Source organism: Thermobia domestica, chromosome 17, assembly GCF_964235325.1.
Source record: "Thermobia domestica chromosome 17, izTheDome1.hap1.1, whole genome shotgun sequence".
Classification (NCBI taxonomy): domain Eukaryota; kingdom Metazoa; phylum Arthropoda; class Insecta; order Zygentoma; family Lepismatidae; genus Thermobia; species Thermobia domestica.
Window position 1 is genome coordinate 83,306,045 of NC_137470.1, and position 22,888 is coordinate 83,328,932.

The following is a 22,888-nucleotide window of genomic DNA, read 5'->3' on the forward strand; positions in this document are numbered from 1 at the left end:
AGGACGTCCTATACCTTCTAGGTGAACTGGAGAGTCTTGTTCTTCAAAATCTGATTCATCTTGATTTACAAATTGAATGCTGTCCTCTACATAATCCCGCGGAATCAGGTCCAAGTACTCCTCTTCATCTTCATCAGAGAGATCCAAATTTGAGTCATTTCCATCGAACAATAGTTCCTCTTGAATTTGTTTGTCTGTCAGACCTACGAAATAAAAATACATTACAATATATTAGATCTAATATACTCGAAACGCGTTAGATTAACTTGCAAAATATTTTTTTTCAAATCCTAGGAGCTCAGTTTCCATTTAGATTGGGTGAAGATACTACGCATCTTAATTTAAATTCATTGTGTATTTTCTTAGCTGCGTAAAGACAAAATACGGAAAAATAAGCCTTGAATTATAATCAAAGAGTAAGTAATGCCGAATTGACTTGAATGGGGATTTCCGCTCAGATATGGATTTTGGAATCAATTTTAAAAATTACCCTAGAACAATAATCTCACAAAATATTTATTTCGCGTTCGAAGAAATAATTGAGATATTGGAATTTTGAAACAACGCGTGCAACAAACACTGAAAACGTCCACTCACCAATTTGATTGGTGTGGTGTCAAGATCAGCTTCTGCATATATGCAAGTTGTGTGAGAATTGAGTGATCCATTCACGATTTTCTAGTCAGATGTCAAAGGTGATAGTTGAATTCCGATCCAACTATTGCATATATAGAGAAGCTAAGTAAGGCAATTTTGAAGCCAATCGAACCAAATTGGCGCGGATTCGTTTCTAGTATTTCTAGCTTATGTCATTTTCAAATTTCCTATATCACTTTTATTTGTGTGATCTTAAAAATATCGATATATTTATTTATTCCAGAGACTTTCAAATTGAAATATTTTTTTAAAAAAATAGTGGAAATCACCATTTTAGGTTAATCTTATGCACAATATTCTATCATCATTTCTGTCAATTCATGCACTAAGCTTACTTATCCAAGATAGGGGGACAATCTTGGTTGCAATCGTCGTCTCTGGTTACAGAATTAGACCATGTGGAAACAGTGGAAATTTACCATTTACCAGAAAGGAATTTTGGCTGTAATAGTTCTTTAATTAGATAAATTTTAAATAGTTTAAAACATAGCATGAATTTAGATCATTACTTACGTAAATTAACGTATTGCATAGATGTAGGCTAAATATTTATCAAGGACATACACATTAGTTTCAGAAAATGTACTCTTATCATCTATATGTACTTTCGTCAATTTGGTGACCCAATGTTCCCTATAGGGAACATCGAAAATAAGGACTCGTTTTTTAAATTTTTGTAAGTAGTAAAAAATGACTGTTACGATAATTCAACAATACACTACTTGTGCGTACATAAAGCAACAATACATAAAATCAAATAAAAGAATCATATTTCTAAACAAATATTTACCTTTACGAGATGCAGCCGCGAAGTTTTCTGCCACCTTCCTTGACTTCCCACTGTCTGATGTCCTAAGAAAACAAATGAACATCGATATTCGCTACGCGGTCACATAGTTGCCAGCTTCAACTACACGTTCAAGAAAAATACCCGCCTTCCTATTACTGCTATAAAGAAAGACACTAAACACCTACATGTTTCCTATAGGGAACGCTGGGTCTCAGGAGGTTGAAAACTCGAAAAACTTGAACCACTTGACTCACCAACCGACTCCAAATATGATCCCAGGATGCAGTACTTGGTTCGTTCCGAAGGCAAGTAAGCTTTAGGTGGACAACATCTTGCTCATTGGTTTTCTCCATTTTCCTCCTACTTTCTCCTTCCACTAATGCGTCCATCATAATTCGTTTGCCTTAATAATGGTCTCTCTTAACCTAACAGATATAATCGTGGAACATTAAACGCAAAGATCGCAAAATATCAAAAGTGCTAATAACAGTATGTCGAAAGTGCCTTAAGGACATAAAGAGTTGAAACTAAACTTTAATTAGACGCAATACGCCACAAACGAAAACGTGATTTTCTTATTTTCTGTGGTAAAAACGGTTTTAGGGGACAAAAGCACCCACCCAAAACTTTGAAATTTGACACCCGAAAATCAAAAAAATGGACGGAAGCGAACGAAATTGTGCACATATATTCCAGACTCGAAATAAAGGAACATGTGTTTCATATTTTCCTGAAAACAATGGTTGAGTTGGCACGGACTCTGCGAAACATTTCATCATGAGATATCAAAATTGCGTATGTCAGAAGTGCCACAAATAATAATCATCAAAATTTTCATAAATAATAATCAACAAATCAGGAACCCTCAGTTATATTTGCAACCTAAGGGGAAATACGCTTAGTACGGATAAGTTCTACAACTCGTTTGAGTGTTATCGAATTTAATATTTTTAATATTTACAAATATTAAATAATATTCATATTATTCAATAAATTATTGCATACCAATATTTAGCATTTTCAAAAGTAATTTAACGAATAATGAAATCGGACAAGTTCTTCTTTCGAAGTAACATTAAGTATCAATCAGTGGCGCCGGAACCTAGGAGCTCAGGCCCTGTTAGAACCCCAAAATTTTAATTTGGGGTTGGGTTCTTTCCTGAATGATACATCCGTACTTTAATTAATTTGCAGGTCGGACTACTGTTAATGGTTTCTAAACTAATTGCAAGACTTTGTGTTTACTTAAAAAACTAATCTTAAAAAACTAGAGCACTAACTATTACTAACATTTTGCTTTTGTACTACCTTTCTGGGAGCATTAGTATAAAACTCTATGTATTTAAATTCTTCACCGTTTGAGTTATTCAATAACTCCTCGTTTTTATGACAGCACTAACATTAGTGCTTACTGTTTTATGGAGCACTAAAATGCACTGCTGTTGTTCCTCTCGTTCCTGACATTGTCAAATTGTATAAAAATTTAAAGATCAAAAGTTCACCCTCCCGAGTTAATTAATAACTCCTAATCGTTAATCCTTAGTGATTTTCGGAGCACTAATGCTGCACTAACTTTTGACGTTTATCTCATCTTTTGGTGAACAAATTTAAATATAGCCCCGAGTGTGTTATTCACTAGTAACTCCTAAAGTATAATAGCACAAACGTTAGTGGTTAGTGTCTTATAGAGCCTTAATAATGCACTAACCGCTGGAGTTTGACACATTTCTGTCAGACATATTAGTGTAAAATTGCGTAAAAGTTCAAAAATATAAAGTTAGCCCCGCCTGAGTTCTTAAATAATAACTTCTATACTATCGTAGCAGTAACGTAAGTTTTTAGTGCACTAATGTGTACTAACGAAACAAGAACAATGTGAAAAGTTTGGTACTTTTTGAGATGCGTGCAGGAGTAACACGGCAACTTACAGTTTGTAAAATTCCCGCCAAATTTACAAGCACATACAGTGTAGTGGTTAGTATTTCATTAGTGAGTCTTATTGCAGAACTTCCAACATTAGTGCTTCAATATTATTTACACTAGAAGATAAAATTTAGGGGCTCTTAATTACACGCTACCCCTTCCGCAGAAAACCATTCATGATGGAAAGCATTAATGTTAAGACTTTGTGTACTAGCAAGCACTATCTAAACACAAACAATTCTGCTAGAGATCATTAATACTATTGAATTTGGTGGGAATTTGATGCATTGGAAAATTCCCCATTTGCTTCTTACGGAAGTTTCGTGATATGTAATTGACCATATCTATACTATGGTAAAGCATTAACGAAACTATCAATGTTTTGTAGAGGCAATAACCATCGCACTTGCTTTCATTATTAGTGCTTTCTTGGGGGGATAGAGTTTTTTGCTCCTATCACCAATATTATTGAAATATTAATATTGTGACTTGGTGTGGTACGAAGCTCTAATGAAGCTATAACGATTCCACTAGAAGGAATCATTAGTGGTTTTGAATTTGACGCAATGAAAAATTCCCCATGTATTTCTTATGACAGTTTCGTCACATATAACACTAGTTAACAAATTTAAACTTTTTGTTTGTTATATGAGAAAAATCACCTGATCTTAAAGGAACTTTTTGCGCTGAATTCGAATATGCACTCGGTTTCTCTCCATCACGTACAGTTTTCCCGTAACAGAGGGATTTTCGGGAAATTCCCTCAGAAATATCCTTTTTTCAGATATTTTATTCCCCTAGCTCCTGTCCCCTTACATATAGTAACATAGAAATTATACCTAAGTATACCTTGATTTATATTTAATAAACCCTAAAAGTTTCGTAAATATCGCTTTGTTCTTTCTAGAGAAATAAATATATTTGTATGTATACTGTGTGCACTGTTTATTGTACCTGATAGTAATGCTTTCAGATCTCCTGAGTTGGGGTAACAACGATTTACTAGTCAACAACACACTTGTATTGCTCTCTGTAAATTAGAAACGTGTATAAAAATAGAATGTACTTCCAACGTATATTTTTTTAAACGTACAGTATATGTATATCTTAATACATATATATACAATTCTCCAAGTTTTTTCGTTTTGTTCATGAAATGGTTATCAATATTTGTTATCAAATGTAACAGAATGCAAAAGAAAGAAAGAATGGAATACAGACTCATTGTTGACAACAATGAACTAACGCAGTCTGAATTTTCCACTACGGTATCGTTTCCCCCCTCCCCCCGCACATTTCTTTCTTTTTTGTGTTCTTGACACCTGGTGAGGGAGTTTTGTACATTTTTATATTGACGTGTGGTTTAACACTACTTCACTTTCAAAGTTGTCTTTGCTACTAAGAGTGCTTTCATCTTTGATCTTAACGGCATTATACCCAACTAAGACCAGAAGTTTAGTTTGTGATCAGTACAATGGCGTCAAGAGGACGGTGTTCGTGTGTTAACTCACCAAATAGTTTTTGTTATGTGTGTGGCCAGTTTGTAGTTAAAGAACAGTGTAGATCCATTACGCCGTCGGTGAAACTAGCATATTATATATATTTCGGATGTCGTGTGGGAGATCAGGACAAAACTTGGGCACCCAACATAATTTGTGCGTCGTGCTACGTCACTTTACTTGCATGGGCCAAAGGGAAACGGAGGTTCATGAAATTTGCTGTACCAATGGTGTGGAGAGAACCCACCAACCATCTGGATGATTGTTATTTTTGTCTTACAGTAGTTAAGGGACATTCTAAAAAAAGCAAATACACAATAAGTTATCCCAACGTTAAATCCGCAATTAGACCTATTCCGCACGGGGATGAACTTCCACTTCCCGAGCCCCCTACCAACTGGGAAGAGATATGGCCAAAAGACTCTGATGATCATCATGACCTTGATGAACCATCGACATCAACATGTACATCCAAGGATCCAACGTTCATCCCTGACTGTGTTCGCGAGCCACATTTCATCCGGCAATGTGAACTTAATGACCTAGTCCGTGATTTGCACCTGACAAAACAAGAGGCGGAACTTCTGGGATCAAGGCTCCAGCAGTGGAACTTATTGGATGCAGAAACGAACATATCAGTGTACAGGAAAAGGCATGTTCAATTTTCAAGCTATTTCTCAATGCAAGATAATGTGTCCGTATGTACGGATACAAATGGGTTGATGGCGGAGCTAGGAATTCCTTACGTTCCAGAAGAATGGAGGTTATTTATCGACGCGTCAAAGGTCAGCCTTAAAGCTGTCCTTTTTCATAATGGAAATAGAAAACCTTCTATACCACTTGCGCACTCAGTGAAGATTAAGGAATCCTATGACACCATGTCAACTTTGCTAAATCTTATAAATTACAAGGACCATTGTTGGTAAATATGTTGTGATCTCAAGGTAGTTGGTATTTTATTAGGACTGCAGTGCGGTTACACGAAGTACCAATGTTTTTTATGTTTATGGGATAGCCGAGCTGATGACAAACATTATGAAGTGAAGGAATGGGAACCTAGAGTGAATTACGTATCTGGAGAATGCAACGTCAAATACGCTCCTTTGGTAGATCCTAAAAAGATATTACTACCGCCACTTCATATCAAATTAGGACTTATGAAAAACTTTGTCAAAGCCATGGACACATCTGGTGAAGGTTTCAAGTATTTGCGAGATAAGTTCCCTAACCTGAATGATGCTAAGATTTCAGCGGGAGTGTTTATTGGTCCCCAAATTAGGAAATTAATGCTTGATGATAGCTTTGACAGCAAGTTAAACAGTGCTGAGCTAGCTGCCTGGACAGCATTTAAGTGTGTTGTGCGCAACTTTCTGGGCAATAACAAAGCTAAGAGTTACACAGAAATCGTACAGGACATGATACAGAAATACAAAAAGTTGGGTTTTTAGGATGTCTTTAAAAATCCACTTTTTGCACTCCCACCTCAGCTTCTTTCCTGCTAACCTAGGTGCTCTCAGCGACGAACAGGGGGAAATATTCCACCAAGATATAATGGCAATGGAGAAAAGGTACCAGGGACGATGGGATCCTTCAATGATGGGGGACTATTGTTGGGGTCTTGTTAGAGAATGCAACATTTCTTACAAAAGAAGGAAGTAGTGTACGTTTTTGTAACCCAATGGAAGTTTCATATATTGTGATAGTTTTGATTGTCTTTTCATGACCTTTTGGTACATTTGTATTATTGTTTATTGTAAATTGTCACACTTGTAAATTATATTGTATTATATTTTATATATGTGTTTGTGGTAATAAAGCAAAACGTTTTACCTCAACTTAGGAGATCTGAAAGCATTAATATAAGGTGCAATAAACAGTATACACAGTATACATACAAACATATTTATTTCTCTAGAAAGAATAAAGCGATTATTACGAAACTTGGAGGGTTTGTTAAATATGAATCAAAGTATACTTAAATATAATTTCTATGTTAGTATATGCAAGGGGACAAAATCTTGGGGTGTAAAATAAACGAAAAGGGAAATTTTTGAGGGATTTTCCCGAGAATCCCTCTGTTACGGGAAAATCGTACGTGATGGAGAAAAACCGAGGGCATATTCGAATTCAGCGCAAAAAGTTCCTTTAAGAACAGGTATTTCCTTTTATGTAACAAAACCTTTGTTAACTAGTGAATTGGTTATATCTACATTAATAACGAAGTACAAACCAAACTATTAGTGTTTTCTAGAAGCACTAACGATACAGTATCAATTGCACTAAGTGCTTTCTGGGGGTGGCTAACATCACGTTAGTCCCTCAAATATTTTCTTCTAGCGTCCAAACTATTGCGAAGCTCTAATGTTTGCAGTAGAAGAGATCATTTCTGGTTTTGAATTTGGCGGTATTTTCAAGTAATGAACAATTCTTAATGTGTTTCTTTTCGTAATGTTGTTGACATATAATTAGTTATATCTACACTATTATTTAAGAACTAAGAAATTATTAGTGTTTTCTAGAAGCACTAACGATGCACTATCGACTGCACTGCTTTCTGGGTGTTAACGTGAAGTTGCCTCCCGGAAGTTTTTTGCTTCTAGCGTCCTAACTTATAGAAAAATGATGTTGGGTGTTGGTGGTATAAGGGGCACTAATGAAGCACTAACGATTGCACTAAAAGAGATCATTAGTGCTCCAATTACGGGGAACTTCTTGGAGGTGAGTTTCACAGCTAACATCGTGTGTCGGTCTTGTGTTGAGGCATTACGACTATGGATCATTTCAGTTCGCCTAAAATATGTCTTGGGGACGGACGACAAGCGCCCCTGTTTAACAAGACAAATGTGACAGTAGCTGCGATATGAAAGATGACGGTCAAACGTCAACTGATGTTTATGTACCGTTAGGGGGTACTCAAAACATTCATAAGTTTACACAGAGTGAACAATAAATAACCTAGTCAACAACCTCATTTTAACGAAAGGAGAGCCACAGGGGAGGTTCTACTATGGTCAAAGTTCTTACAAGGAATAAGTATTGTGAACAGGGTATCTTGCCTTCTTTTCAGTCAGACTGCTGGAAAATCATCACGAAGTTAGGAAAAAGAAATACTGGTTAATCGTGTTGCTATTTGCACTTGTAATTCGTTATAACACTTCCGTAATTGAAAGCAGATTTCCGAGATAGTTAAGCTAGAAACTATAAAGTGACAGAAATCACGAAAAGCATTTTTATCATATGCAACTAATGGCTCACAGACTAGTTTTCTCTCATGTGCCTCGTCTTATATCCTCCTTGCACTCGGCGTAATTGTTCAGTACCGTTCAACTGTTACAGCATGACCGTTTGGATCAAATTCAAAACGAATTAGCCCGTCAATATTCCACCAAATACACAGCATGAGCTTTTTTCCCAAATCAGTCCTTTATTACATTCGCTGGCAATAATGGCAACACACGTATACTAGATTGTGGTTCAACACTCACAGCATCTTACTGAGGGCTGTTAATGTCCATCGGTGGTCTACCCTTGCGCGGCTTGTCCCCGAGGCTTAAATCACCCGAAGTAATTTTTTGAACCAATGGGAAGGTGTTGATCGATGCAGTACTGCTTTATTCTCTACACAACAAACTTCCTGCTCTGAAGCTTTTGGAGTTAGCGGTTTTCTCCTAGAAGTCACTGCATAGCTCGAATTACAATTTGGTTCTCACTCATGTTGCCATTTTTGACTATACGGGAACACTCGCTACATATAGTGTACTTGCCTTCACTGGTGAAGCCACCTATCCTCCCAAAGTTTTAGCTCATGCAGGTCAGTGTGCTGATGCTGCAGGACTTCTGGGACAACCTGGTATATTAGTATACTATGATATCGTGAACTGAGATATTTTCTATCCAGAAATAGAGTTCCAGTGTGAAATGAGTATTTAAGAAATATTTGTATAAAAATACATGTAGTTACTAGTTTAGCTAATCAAGTATATACCGTAAATACGCGCGTAATTTTCGCCCTCGTATAATTTTCGCATCCCAATTTTGAAGAGCATTTTCTGTATATTTTATTTTCCTCGCGTAATTTGCGCACGCGAGGATTTGACAGTGATTTGTAAGAAACCACACGACTTCTTAATCAATTTTTTAATGGGGGGCGCGGTGGCTCAGTGGTAGAGCGTTCACCTCTGGTGCTTGGGGTCCCGGGTTCGATCCCAGCCCCCGCCACGTGAACTTTGTGGTGGACAAACACCGTGCTCGTGGGTTTTCTCGGGGTTCTCCCGTTTCCTCCCACTTTCTTCATTCCACCATTTCACTCATCTCTCATTATCACCGTCTCCTTTAGCCTAACCGGCATAACCGTGGGACGTAAAACTTAAAGATTTCATTTCATTTTTTTTCAATTTTTTAATGTTATTTTTCTACAAATTTGGAATTAGTTGTTCGTTGTCAATTCTTGTTCAAAGAAAATGTGTACCGGTATTTTCGTGCTATTTTGACTGGGAAAAAAATAGATGATGTTCACTGATGTGGCTAATTTTTTCCCCGCATAATTTACGCACCCTTCTTTCAAAACAACTTTTTTCCTCTAAAAAAAGGTGCGAAAATTACGCGAGTAAATACGGTAATAAATACGCGTATTGCGATTAAAATAATAGTGAATCGTCTAGACGTCTGGTCGTCGAAAATTAAAAAAATAAATTATTCATAGTTTCTGCTAAGTACATTATACCAGCAGTCTATTTATTATATAACGTTATAATGATTACCTTCATGTAGATAGGGGAATCAAAATAAAACTGACGTAATCATATCATTGATTATTAAAGCTACAATAAAGACTATTTATGTGCCCGGTTTACTTTTATCGTTTTTTTTTTTTTTTTTTTGTCTGAACGTTAAATTTTATATCAAGTTCGAAGGTGGATAAAAACCAATCAACAATTTTGATGCCATATTATAATATTTCTGTGAATTTGAAAATGTGTTTTATGTATTTTATACCTTATTCAGTTCATTCCGTAAATGATCTTCTCGTTCTACAATAACGTAAATGGTGCATTTCTATTTTAGAGATTAGATAGAACTTCAGACTTTAAAAAATGGAGATTGCTTTTAAAGAACCTCACACAACCAACCAAGAATTAATAATGAGCCTGCGATGCCATGATTTCCTACATTGCGTAAATGTTTCTATATTGCCTATGTCACAAAATTAATTCTCCCGAGAGCAGGCAATCTATTACACTTATAGATATCACAGATCTTTTTGTTTTTATTCTCGTCAATTCTAAAATCTTGATCTCTTTCAATTTGGTGTACTTTAATTTTCTAAATAAATTTCAGGGTGCTTGAGCATATAACACGTAACAAATTGATGCTTCTTTTTGTCAATAACTATATTTTGTAATGTAAATTTTTCTTTACTAAATATTTGAAAACATTAAATATTGAGTTCACTTTTCCAAATTTTAGGTACCTATAGTGATACCAATATTTATTCTTTTGGTATCGCTGTTCCTTGCACTGACACCAATTATAACGGATCCTACAAGTGAATATTTATTTGCAGTGGGCTTCATAGCAATGGGAGTACTGGTTTATATACCTCTAATATATTATAAGAAGAAACTAAACTGTATGGGTAAGTTTTCTGTAACTATCTTCTACTTTCTTGTAAATAGCATAAACCATTACATAACCTTGGATACATGTTTGGGATAATTTCTTTTCCTTACTTGATCTATATATAACAAAACTTACTTTCAAAAATATTCCTAACTAACTTCTGGAGTGGAGTTATTTCTCAACTTTATATCAACTTTATATAACCTGTAAAAATTCTCGTTTGCAAACCTATGACTTCATATAGTTTAATAAGCTCATTTCTTTTAAAATACGCCCAAGACGTTGCTCGTCTGTTTCTACACATTAGAAACTGAGAATGGCAAGTCCTCTTGCTATACATTTCTTTATTTTACCCATTTTCACCTTTAAACATGTATACTGCATAGATATTAACTACCCTACGAAAACAAATGATGTTTCAACTAGTATATAATTATGGCAGCACGTTAACGGATATCATGGATATTATAGTCGTATGTTAGTAAATCATGGATATTATGGAAGTAATCATATTTGCAACACAATTTAATATAGAAAATAATTCTTTTAAAAGTTTATGAAAGTCAGAAAATTTTGATTGTAACCTTTTATTGATTATCCTTTCGATTTTCAAATGTGTTAATAAACATTATTCTGCGTATCTGTTTTAATCTTTTTAGTCGAAATTTGCTTCAAACTTTGTGTAAATATAGCTAGCGCTTTTGAATACACACAACAAATGGCAATGAAAATATTTCAGTTCACTTTTATTACTCAATTAATGGAAGTGCGGATTTATTCAGTCTCTTTCCTACAATACCATGCCGAGTTAGTACGTCATGTTTCATTTATGTCATCAATGAAAAAGGTATAAATTTCATCTTTTCCTATACTTACGTGAAATATTTCCACATCTGACTTACGCTCGTATAAGCCTAATTAACATACCTTTGGACAAGAAACTTCTGTATCCGAAAGTAAAGTTTATGTTAAGTACAGAAATCGTCACACAAAGCCTCAGAGCCGAGTAATAAAACATTTGATTTATCAAAACAACTTTTATAGGCTATGACAATGCATGCCTCAGATTCTTTCGTCAAGATTTAACCAATAATTGTAAGATTTCTTTTAAAATTTTGTTTACATGTTTATAAACGACATCATCGTTCTTTTTCAAATTTTCTTGCTAAAAATTTTTAAACACTTTTGAAATGATTGAGTGCGAATAATGTGATGCAAAATGAATAAAACAAGATATCCGCGAAACAGAATCTTCGTCCTGATATTGTTGACTATTTGTAAAATATATTTTAGTATTATTTGATAAGTTTTTTATTTCCTTGGGAATGTCCATAGCAAGACTATCAAAGTAATAACCTTGTTTTTGCCATGAATGTACACTACAACCCAGTGCGTACCAATTGGATCACATGTATCAAGATTAATCACAAGTGCAGCAGGCGGTTCCACCATTACAGGAAGTTGGTTAATGGGGTAAATTCCAGCAAAACTTGCACCAGTCACTTTATCAACTAGTAACACTTTTATCAATTCGTCACTATACATGATGAAGATTATTATTTTTCTTAATTTTAGTAGGTAGGTAATTATCACTGTTATTCACATGTAAAACATAATCATATACTTTTACATATTCACTATACAGTAATGCTTCATGAAGACTCCACCTATAATGTCCGAAACGATGTTTATTATGTGCACACTTCTGAACGTGAAAAATTAAAGCAGTATACTTTGGACAATCTATTTCTTTCAAATTTGTAACATTTCTTTGAAGAATTTCTTGAAGAAAACACTTTCTAGTTATTCCATATGTGTAAATATTTGTAGTATCTCCTTAAGTACTCTACATCGCCTTCGTGCCAGGTAATGCTATATACATTCTCACTCAGATACTACTTTCTACTTCTGATTGGCTCAGATAACTTATTTATTGGATATGGTGGTTTAAATATCAAATTTTGAAAAAACGAAACGTCAGGATTTACAATTGCTAGCTCCTTTACAGTAAATTCATCATCGTTATCGTGGAATGCAGAGAAGTGGACAACAACTCACATTTTACTCAACTGAATAAATTAAAAGGTGTTAGCAGTATAAATAGTTCTATCATTATCTACTTGTGCTAAGGAATCAAATTGTGCATAAAAATACATGTGACAGATTCACTTAAAGTCTCCCGGTGACAGGTTCAGTTAAAGTCTAATACTTTTAAATTTACAGGTGAATCACGAACAATATCCCATGTATTGTCATCAAAAGTTCCTGTTGGAGACAGAATGAAAGCATACACACCAAATCCATTACGATATTCTTCAAGAGTAACAGTATATAAATAATTTTGATAATATATACCAGTATGTGATATCAGACTATAGTAACTTAGAAGGTATAAATCATTATTAAAATCAGGGGCGGAGGGGATTCGGAAAAAATTATTTTGAGCCGACGTGTAATTGCAGTTTGTTAACGTTAAAGTTCGAAACTCATAGGGATTAAGATGCGATTTCCCATTGAAGGATGTGTCGGAGATGAAACCAATAACCAGGCTCTTAGGAACATTACCCAGGAAGAGATTATTAAGGTTGTAAGACTTGATCTGTGCAGGAATAGTATAAGATCTTGTTTCTACTCTTCTGAGAGGTAACCAGGCCGTTTCCAAAACCATTCGCGTATTTAATTGTATAGCTAAATCTGCAGCCACATCAATGCGTTGTACATGAAGAATAACTTCATTAAGCGCAGCATTATAACTTATGTTTTCAGAAGCCATTAAACAAAAATCTTCTATACTACGATGTAATTTCACAAGTAAAACTTACTTTATTAGGAACCATACGATCTAAACTTACAATATCAGCATGAAGACATCCGCACATTTCAAAACATTTACTATTCTTCACCTTATTAGCATGTTTTTCAAAACCAGCATTTGTTATTAAAATGTTTTGTAGTATCTTTATGCCACATGGCACATGCTAAATATGTTTGAGAAGCATCATAAGAATAATCTAACAGGGTTTAAATATATGCGCGACAAGGATAAGTTCCTGATGAAGAACTAATTAATTTATCATTTAATGAAATATCAATTTGATTAAATAATGAATATAAGAAATTATTTACTGGTGCAACAGTATCATCTTTAGTTAAATTTGTACCATCAGCTTTTGTAATTTTAGAACGTACATAAAGATATAGATATGCAGGAAGAATATATTTCCCTGTTTCTCCAGGAATAGTAAATTCAATAGGTCCTTCTGAGGTTAATGTAGAAATAGGACGACATTCACCATTTGTAGTTGCTTCAATAGCTGTTTGTGGCGTAGGTATAGAAAAAAAATCAAGTTCATTTGTACAACATTCAGAACTATCTGAATTTAAGAGTGACATTACGAAAAGATATTGTTTATATCTTAACGTTTAGATGGTGGTCCAAACTTTACAATTGCAGGAGCCTTCATTTTGGGTGACCGTCCTTACCGCTACCACTTACCAACTTTCCCATTTTATCAATGGCTTTTGTCTTCAAACTATCACCAGCTTCGCGAAGAGAATCTTTAAATGGACGATTTTCCAATATATCTCCTGCAAATTGCATACCTGTTTGTAATGCTTGACGCCCTACAGTTTTTGCACCTTGTTTAAGAAATTGTAAAGCTACACGAAATAACACTTTAAAGAAACTACCAATACCATGTCCCCTTTGAGATACAGGTCCTGAAAAATATAGTATTCCACTCCTACGATAATAAGAGACACGTCTTGATCTCATCTTTATTATTATTATTATTATTAATTTTATTATTATTATTATTTAACACATGCATGAGAGCGTTTAAAATGTAGTGTTACGGTCAGTGTCCCAGATCGAAATGGCAAATTTCGCCCTGCGTGATTTTTAATAGTATTTCGATTGTGTTAAACAAAATTCAGAAGTGGCATATAATGAATATGATCAAAGTTAATCTGTATAATTAAAAATTTGATGTGGATATCCAATATCTATGTATGGTTTTTTAAATCCCCGACGTTTTTTCACAAGATCCGACTTTTTAGAAAAACCTAATTCTGATGCTAATGTAGGTGACAGTGTTACAGATTCTATACGCTCACCACATTCGAGATGTACAATATTTGAAAAACCTAATATTATAAATCTTGATACTGTGTTTAATTCATCTATAAAATGTTGAATAGTTGGATAATATCCAACAATAACTTTACTTTTCATAGCCTCTGCATTTTTAAATTTATACCATATAACATTTTCACCTTCGGTAACACTATAACATGTCAATGGAATATGTACTTCACTTAACCCTACGTACCAATCGGATTCTGATAATCGTATATATTTTTAATTGATTAATAAAATGTGTTGGACTATTTGTAGGATATACATTTGTACTAGCGTTTGAAACTAATGTAATCTAGAACTATCATCAATCCTTCCAGAAATCATTTTCCTTTCAAGTGAAGTGTCAAGTCCTGAAACGAAATTGTAATTTTAAACCGTGTTCATCTTTTAAGTTTACTATCATCGTATCAAAATATTTCCTCTCAAATTTAACATAATGTGGTGTGTGAAACACACAAGATTTTACATGACTGTGTTCTACATTATATACACTAAGTTTCGAACTATCTGCCAATATTTTGTTGTTGTTTTACAATGTCAACGCAAACATGAATTGTATTGGGAATATTATAACCTAATTTACAAGGAAATTTTCCACGTGTTAATATCAAATCAACATATCAAACTTTTGTGTATATTACCTTTTTAATATCAAGTGAATTTTCATTAATAAATCCAAAAATACGTTGTAATCCTACTGTAATGCCAATCATACATTGATCTTCTAATTTTAAAGAATGTTTAATAACAATTTGATTTTTATTTTGTTAATATTGTAATTTACGAACATTTTCAGGAATCAAGTGAAGAATAGATTTAAATAGAAGAACAATATCCCGGTGTCATAGAAACATGATGATGATCCACTTTATCATCAATAACAGTAGTAATATAATTTCTTCATTTTCACCAACATTATAAAAATTCTACGGAATATTAATTTGTGTTAATGCAACGCCCCATTCCCCATCACTTAACTCAATAGGTAGTGCTAATTTAACTCGAAATGAAGATGTAGTATTATTATCAAAATGTATATTACTTGTATTTGAAGGAAGGGTAACGGAAAAGTCGTATGTAAAGTTTCAATTCATCTTGCAGCCTGAATAGAATCTGATCTAATCCACAAATTCATACCTGACGGACATCCCAACCATTTTACATACATACACTCATTTTTCATTTTAATACTTTTCAATTTAAAAAGGTTTCTTTTAATTTATTATTACTTTTTGTAATTCTTGTGCATAAAATATTCCTTTAATTTCTTTACCACACAAATCTTTTAATCTATAAGTTACAGATTTTGATTTATTACATTTTTCTACAATAAATATTTCTTGTGACCATTTAGGTAAATATCCTTTTCCTAATGTAGGTTTATAGTTACTACCACGGACAAAATAACCAAGACTAAATTTACAACTTGTATTCTTTTTATTTACTGTATTTCAGCATTATGTTTCCCACACTTGATTCACATTGGAATCATTTACTTGTTCGGGTGCCATTTTAATACTTGAATGATCATAATAATTTACAATTTCATCTAACATATTAATATATCGATACGTATTCTTTGCAGTAAAGCAACGATACAATTTTTCTTTTAATGTTCTTATAAAAAATTCTGCTAAACACATTTAATTTTGGAATGAACAATATAATGATTAATTTCATATTCTTTAAGCAATTGTTTCAACTGAGGATTATAAAATTTTGTACCAAAATTTGTTTGTATATTGAACACGGGCAACTTAAAATTTAAATAATTTTTCTTATTGCTTTTCCCATGTCTGGAACTTTCTTTGTTTTCAAGGGAACAGAATATGCATAGCGTGAAAAAATATTAATACAACATCATATATATTTATAATTATTATTATACTTTGCAATATTTTGCATATCTGCTAAACCTATTTGTAATGTTTCATTTGGTGCTCTAAGATAATAATTTATAGGCATCTTGAGAATCTAACCAATTTTTTTTTTTTTTTTTTTGCACAACTTAGTTTTACGTTGTAATGTTTGTATACTCGGTAAAGAATCAGGATTAGAATAATCATAATATATTTATGATAATTTTGTCATTTTTACATATTATATTCTTTCCAATGTTTAAATAAATTAGATACTGCTGTAGTACTAGATGATTTTCTTACTTTACGACTACGTTGTGTTTTTCCATTACTACTACTCCTACTACTACTATCCAGTTTTGATGTTGGTGTGGCAATAAATTCATTAGTAACATTAAGGTCTTCTAATAAGTTTTTAAATTCAGATACCTATATGATTTCTTGAATATTTTCTTGTACGGACGACATAATTTACTAAATCTATAATATTTGAACCGGGTATTGTTTTTCCTTGGATATGTACCATACCAGATTTATGCTACTGAAATTTATCAGAACTTATCAACTGCTTTAATAATAGATCTGGTTTGCTACGTAGTGCTATTGGTACTGATTGTGAAATGTCTGATACAAATGGTAAAATAGAAGCATTGTTATAATTAATAGAAGTATTAATTAAAAGTATTTTTCTCCTTCTTCTTCCTGAATAACAGGTAATGTAGTAGGTTTATGTGAAGATGAATTATACTGTAAATAACGATGCAAAGCTTGTTGATATAATTTCCAATTTTGTTGTACACTAAGATCATGATGTTTTAAAATATTATTCATTTCTTCATCTAAACGTGATTGACGTGAATCTATGGATTTAAGATTGGATCGAATTTCACGTACAGCGTTTTGAGGAACTAAAATCATTACAGCGTTTACAGAAAAGTTTACATAATTCTGACATTGTTATCGACTAACAATACTAATTCCTGCTGCTGCAAGAAGTGGTCCCAATATTAATGATAGAAGCGCGCCACATTTTTGTCTAACAACTTCTTTTTCCTCTTTAATGCTGTACGTTGTTGAGATCTTTTTATGTTTAGGTAAACGTAGCTTCTGACGAGAATTTAAAGGAATGTTTCCTTTTATTGTGTTTTAGCTACCTAAAAAATTGTTCTTATTAAATCCCCTCAAGCATTTTGTAAAATTTGTTTTCGTTTTGTACTCTTGCATCTGCACAAAGCATGGAGCGTGTTGTAGTGTTGTTTCACCTTCAACATCTTGATTCAGACTAAACAAAAATTTCTGTATGCATGTGGTTTACGTTACGTACACATGCATGATTTCATTAAAAAATATTTGTACGTATTCGCAATGCATCGTTTGTTTTCTATGTTAAGTCAAATAATACTTAAGTGTCAGGCTCACGTGTTACTTCTTCGAACACATTCACGATTTCGTTACTATATCGAGGCATTTTTTGCCTTGCTAAATAGAGTATTTGTAATTTATCACGAGGATTTTTAAATACTATAATATAATGTCACCTGCATGTTTTCCTTTTGGAAATAAATTTTGAATAATAAATATTACGTTCAACTTTATATGATATGCATACTTTGTAAATAAATTACCAACATACCAAATACTAATATCACCTGCATGTTTTCCTTTTGGAAATAAATTTTGAATAATAAATATTACAGTCAACTTTATATGATATGCATAATTTGTAAATAAATTACCAACATACGATTGGTTTCTAACATTAAATCAACCAGTATTATTAACGAATTTTCCTTAATTTCAAAATTATTCATGTCGCGTATCCCCTCTACAAAGCGTATATTTGCATGTGCCTGTAAGTTTGGTATTAACGCGCAATAACACCACACAATACCATTAAATTTTATACTAAACATTTGATCACGTTCATTCAGTAATCGATTTACAAAACATGTCTTCCCCGCCATTTATGGCCCAGCGATTAAAATAGTAGAGGAATGTTGAAACTTTAACATTATGTACTAAAATGAATGCATACAATAGAGCATTTGCTTTATATACACACTCACGTAGAAAGAAAAAATCACTGGGTATATAGGAACATTGTATGCTCTCGAGTTAAAAATTAAAACTCACGAGTTAAAAATCACTGGAAATACAGGAATATTAAAGATTAAAAATGACTAGTTTAAACCATAAGTATGCTACGCATACGATCCAATAAATAAATAAATAACAACAACTTTCTATAAGAAAGGATATTATAAACAATTAACAACGAGTATGCATTGCATAAAACACAAAACAAATTAACAATAAATTAAGAATAAATCAAATTTTAATATTTTCACAATATACGATTGTTCAGCGCTTCCATAGGAAGCAAACGTATAAAGAAGATGGAAAAGTGGCATTCATACAGCTTACATTTACTCGTTCCTGGGCCTATAACCGTAAGGTACGATTGCAAGTTTTCGTATGGATTCGTCGTCAGTAACGTTATGTTCGTCAATACGTTTAAGTATTTTGTTGACCTCACGGTGTGTCTTTGTCTCTGTACAGCAAAAGATACGAAACTCTGGTCTACGCACGATACTGTTTGGATTTTTGCTATTGTTCACTCTAATTATCCAGACACTAATTTATAGAAACTCTCAAATTTAATTTTGTGAGAGGTCCTATCCCTTAGTGTTACCCTCCTAATTTTGCCTATATCCCGAACATCCCCTTAAGCATTAATTAGCCTATAAAATAGTTCTTGTCACCTAATTCTTAAAATGTTGTAAATTTCCAGCTTTCTGGAATTTCATCTGTGAGATCACCCAAAGAGTTCCCAAGCGGTAACAAGGGTTTCTCATATTTTTCCTGCATATACATAATACTGTCGGTGTCACAGTAAATTGCTCTGTCTGGTTCTACAGTCGTCAGTACGGTTCCAGTCTAGCCCACGAAGTAATATAGGCAGCTAAATTAAATGGGAATACTCGAGACGATCATTTTCAGTTTCAATCTCTCTGTAAGTAATAATTAAATTATCATCATTAATTGGGACTACAGTTTGAATTTATACCTTGCCGTTGTTAAATACATACGAAACGTGATTTCATCACGAACGATTACGCCATTGACTGTCATCATTTGCCATATAATGATTTGAGGTAAAGTTTTGCACATTGCCTCAATCCCGAGTTCGTCCTAATGTTATCATTATTCAAATGTATGCCTTCGTGGACATAGTATTCCTCGATATAACTTTGCTTGTCTTCCTCTGTTTTACACTAAGCAGGAAAACCAGTGCTTCCTGCTTCATCTGAGAAGGAATTCACGTAAGTACCAAACAAACCACCTGAATTACATTCTTCAGGACCGATGAGTTCGACTTCCCATATTTCGCGTATATCGAGTATTTTGGAACCTTTCTGAAGAACAAGGTGTAACTCTGAAGTACAAAATGTCTCTGTACGAGTACACTCAGCGTCACTATGACCGCAATCTCCAGTGTTTTCCTCGTAATCGGCCTCCCGCAACGTACGTGAAGATTTTAAAATACAGGTGTTTTGTGCGAATATAGTGCATTTTACTACACCATGAATATTTTCCACTTCTGGCAAGTCAGGCCCTGTATGTAACTTAAGTGTTTTAAGCGGCCTAGGTTCACGTGATATTACAAATGGGTATAACGGTGTAATATCGGCGTAATTTATGACGTCATCACCCCCCACTCAACGTAACATCGAAACACCTCAGTGCGACAACCGTTGTACAATTCTTCGGAATAAGGAAATCAGGTAGGTTACTACAACGTTCTTTACTAAACCTTTGTACGTCCTTATCCAACTTTACCTTTTCAGCCCAAGAACATTCCCAGATTTCGTATAGATTTATACCTAAATTTTTCAGGTACTGCCGACGGTGCATTGTTTGTTCGTATCTTTTTACATCGTATTTTAAGAGTCATGAGCGTCATGCAAAATGGCGCCGCGATTAAAAGGGTAACAACGGGGGCAAGGGGCAACTGTGCCTAAAACAGCCCATGAGCTCGAAGGCAGCCTTGAGTAATTCGTGCCATCCATCGACTTGGTACCTACCAATACACTTTCCCCCACCTCTCCTAGCAAGCTGGATTTCTATCCCTAATTGTTCTTCCTTATACATAAGCCATTGCATAGGATACTATACTTGGTCTTATAATGGAAAACCAACCCGGGAATTACGGGGATAGTATTTTCAGGTAAGTACAATATACGATATGTGCGCTTTGCAAGACTTGCAATGGTGCATGCAGTAATGAACCATTCATTGCAAACGATTCAAACCATTCGTTTTCTCCTCAATAATATCACTAAATTTGATGAACGCTTCTCCTAGAATTCTAACGTCATTTTCACAATAAGAGGGCATTTCCTTTTGCAGGTTAAACTCCTCGTCACTTAAAGCACTTCTTCGTGCCAGGCTGTTAATTGTTCTTATTCTTCTGTGCTTTGCCCCTCAGGGCCATATAATTGAAGTGGGGGATAGGAACCAGCATAATTTTGATTTTCTTCTGTGTGACATAAATATGGGAAATCTAGCTTCTTTAAATTTTCACTAAGGCCTAAAGTTTTGGGTAATTTGGATAATTTGCAACCGATGAACGAAAGCGAATCTCTGATTTTAAAAAAATATGATTTCTAATGTTAATATTAAAAGTTTTCTGACCCTGAATAGACCGATGCAAACTATACGGCTAAAGACGTGACGCTCTAGTAATACATGGTTAATAAAAAACGTCATCGTCCTAAAACAAAAAGGACGACTCCCTTTATTGTCACCACATGTCTTACAGGGCTCATCGATGCCTTTAGTCATACAGCTGTGGCACACATGCTAACAACACACAAGCACTACTTCATGTTCCCTTTCACAGTGCGCATTTGGTGCCTTTAACATTGTTTCTACGTCTTAAGCAATGTACATAAACCTATTAGTATGTACAGGCATTTGTCTTTTGATAAAACATGTGTGGCTTATATCAACGTGACTCGATTTTCGACGCTTGTTATCAAACATGACACCACAAACAATCCAGACCTTAACGTTATCACATACAGATCTAGCCGCTTTATTACGCTTCACATGATTCTCAAAACATACACCCTCAGCAAATTCTCTATTGCATACATCAAACTTAATTCTCTTTCTAGTATAATCGCATTGGTGTTTCTGTTCACAAAAAGTTTCACACTTGTGTTTATATGATAACCCATTCTAAGTTCCAAACAATAATAGCAATACTTCTGTTTTCCAAGAAAACTTTTATTTTTGGAATGGGTTCAAAATGACCAACGGTGTTACTTCTCTGATAATAAATAAAAAATCTTATTTCCTGCAGGCTCTCCTGGTAACGAATTATATTCCGGGTTATTTTTTTATGCTCCTCATAAATTACAATTTTATATTCCCCTTTCAAAAAAGATTGGAAAATGTCTTCATCTTTAAAGTCAAATCCTCGCTTAGTTTCAACGTTAACTCCTCATTCTCGGAGAGAGCTTATGCTCTAACAAACCATTATACGTGGTTGTTTCCTTTTAACTTACACAAACTTTGCCTACTTGCTGTATGTTTGGTAATACACTAAACAGTTCCCATGGGGAGGCAATAAATATTCTTATTCTCTATGCGTATTAAACGCTTTTCCAAATAATCCTGGTGCTTTGAATATTTCTCAACTGCACTCCTTGCATTTCTTCCTTGGCCACGCATAGTGTCGGCAAAATGGAACCGAAAGAGTTCTTCGTACCCCGAAAGGAACTCTTTATTTGAATTTAATACTCGTTCAATTGAGGTAAGAACAGTTCTAGCAGAGAAATTGCGCTTTTTTTAACTGGCACATACACACACTTGTTATTTCTACTATTACTTCTGTCTATGTATAGCCCGATATAATCCATTGGGCGCGCATTGGAAATCACATGTTCCAACGCAAAATTAATTAAACTTTCAATATAGGCCTCTGGATTATCAAGGGTCCTCTCATTATCCACAGGTCTAACCGCGATTTTATGGCCCGTCAGATGAAACTTACGAAAACTTTTTCTGCTTTCTATAACAACTTCGAAACTACTATTGCTCTGAATTTGCAGTGATTATAATTAATACTATTCCTACCACTAGTTTTACCACTACTGGTGCTACTACTAGTACCACTTGTACCATTACTATTATTGCTTCCATATTCCACCAGTGCTCCATCAGCGGAGTATGACGGGCCAGGCTGAGAATCAGATTGATTCCCATAACCATGATTATCATGTACACAATGTTCAGGGGGGGATTGTATACAGGATTTTGTCCTTGGACTGTTGTGTAGGTGTAACCACAGCATCTTTCATATTTTCAACCAATCTCCACATTTCTTCTTCAA

General features: G+C 34.1%; 1 protein-coding gene across 4 annotated transcripts in view; it reads left to right on the forward strand.

The window, feature by feature from the left end:
• Positions 1–22,888, forward strand: part of LOC145673792 (b(0,+)-type amino acid transporter 1-like) — a 715,231-nt gene that overhangs the window by 686,625 nt on the left and 5,718 nt on the right. For all 4 annotated transcript variants that reach the window (XM_081743553.1, XM_081743550.1, XM_081743552.1 and 1 more), the window contains one exon: positions 10,336–10,504. In XM_081743553.1, the coding sequence (XP_081599679.1) occupies positions 10,336–10,504 (169 nt within the window). The remainder of the gene's footprint in view (positions 1–10,335; positions 10,505–22,888) is intronic.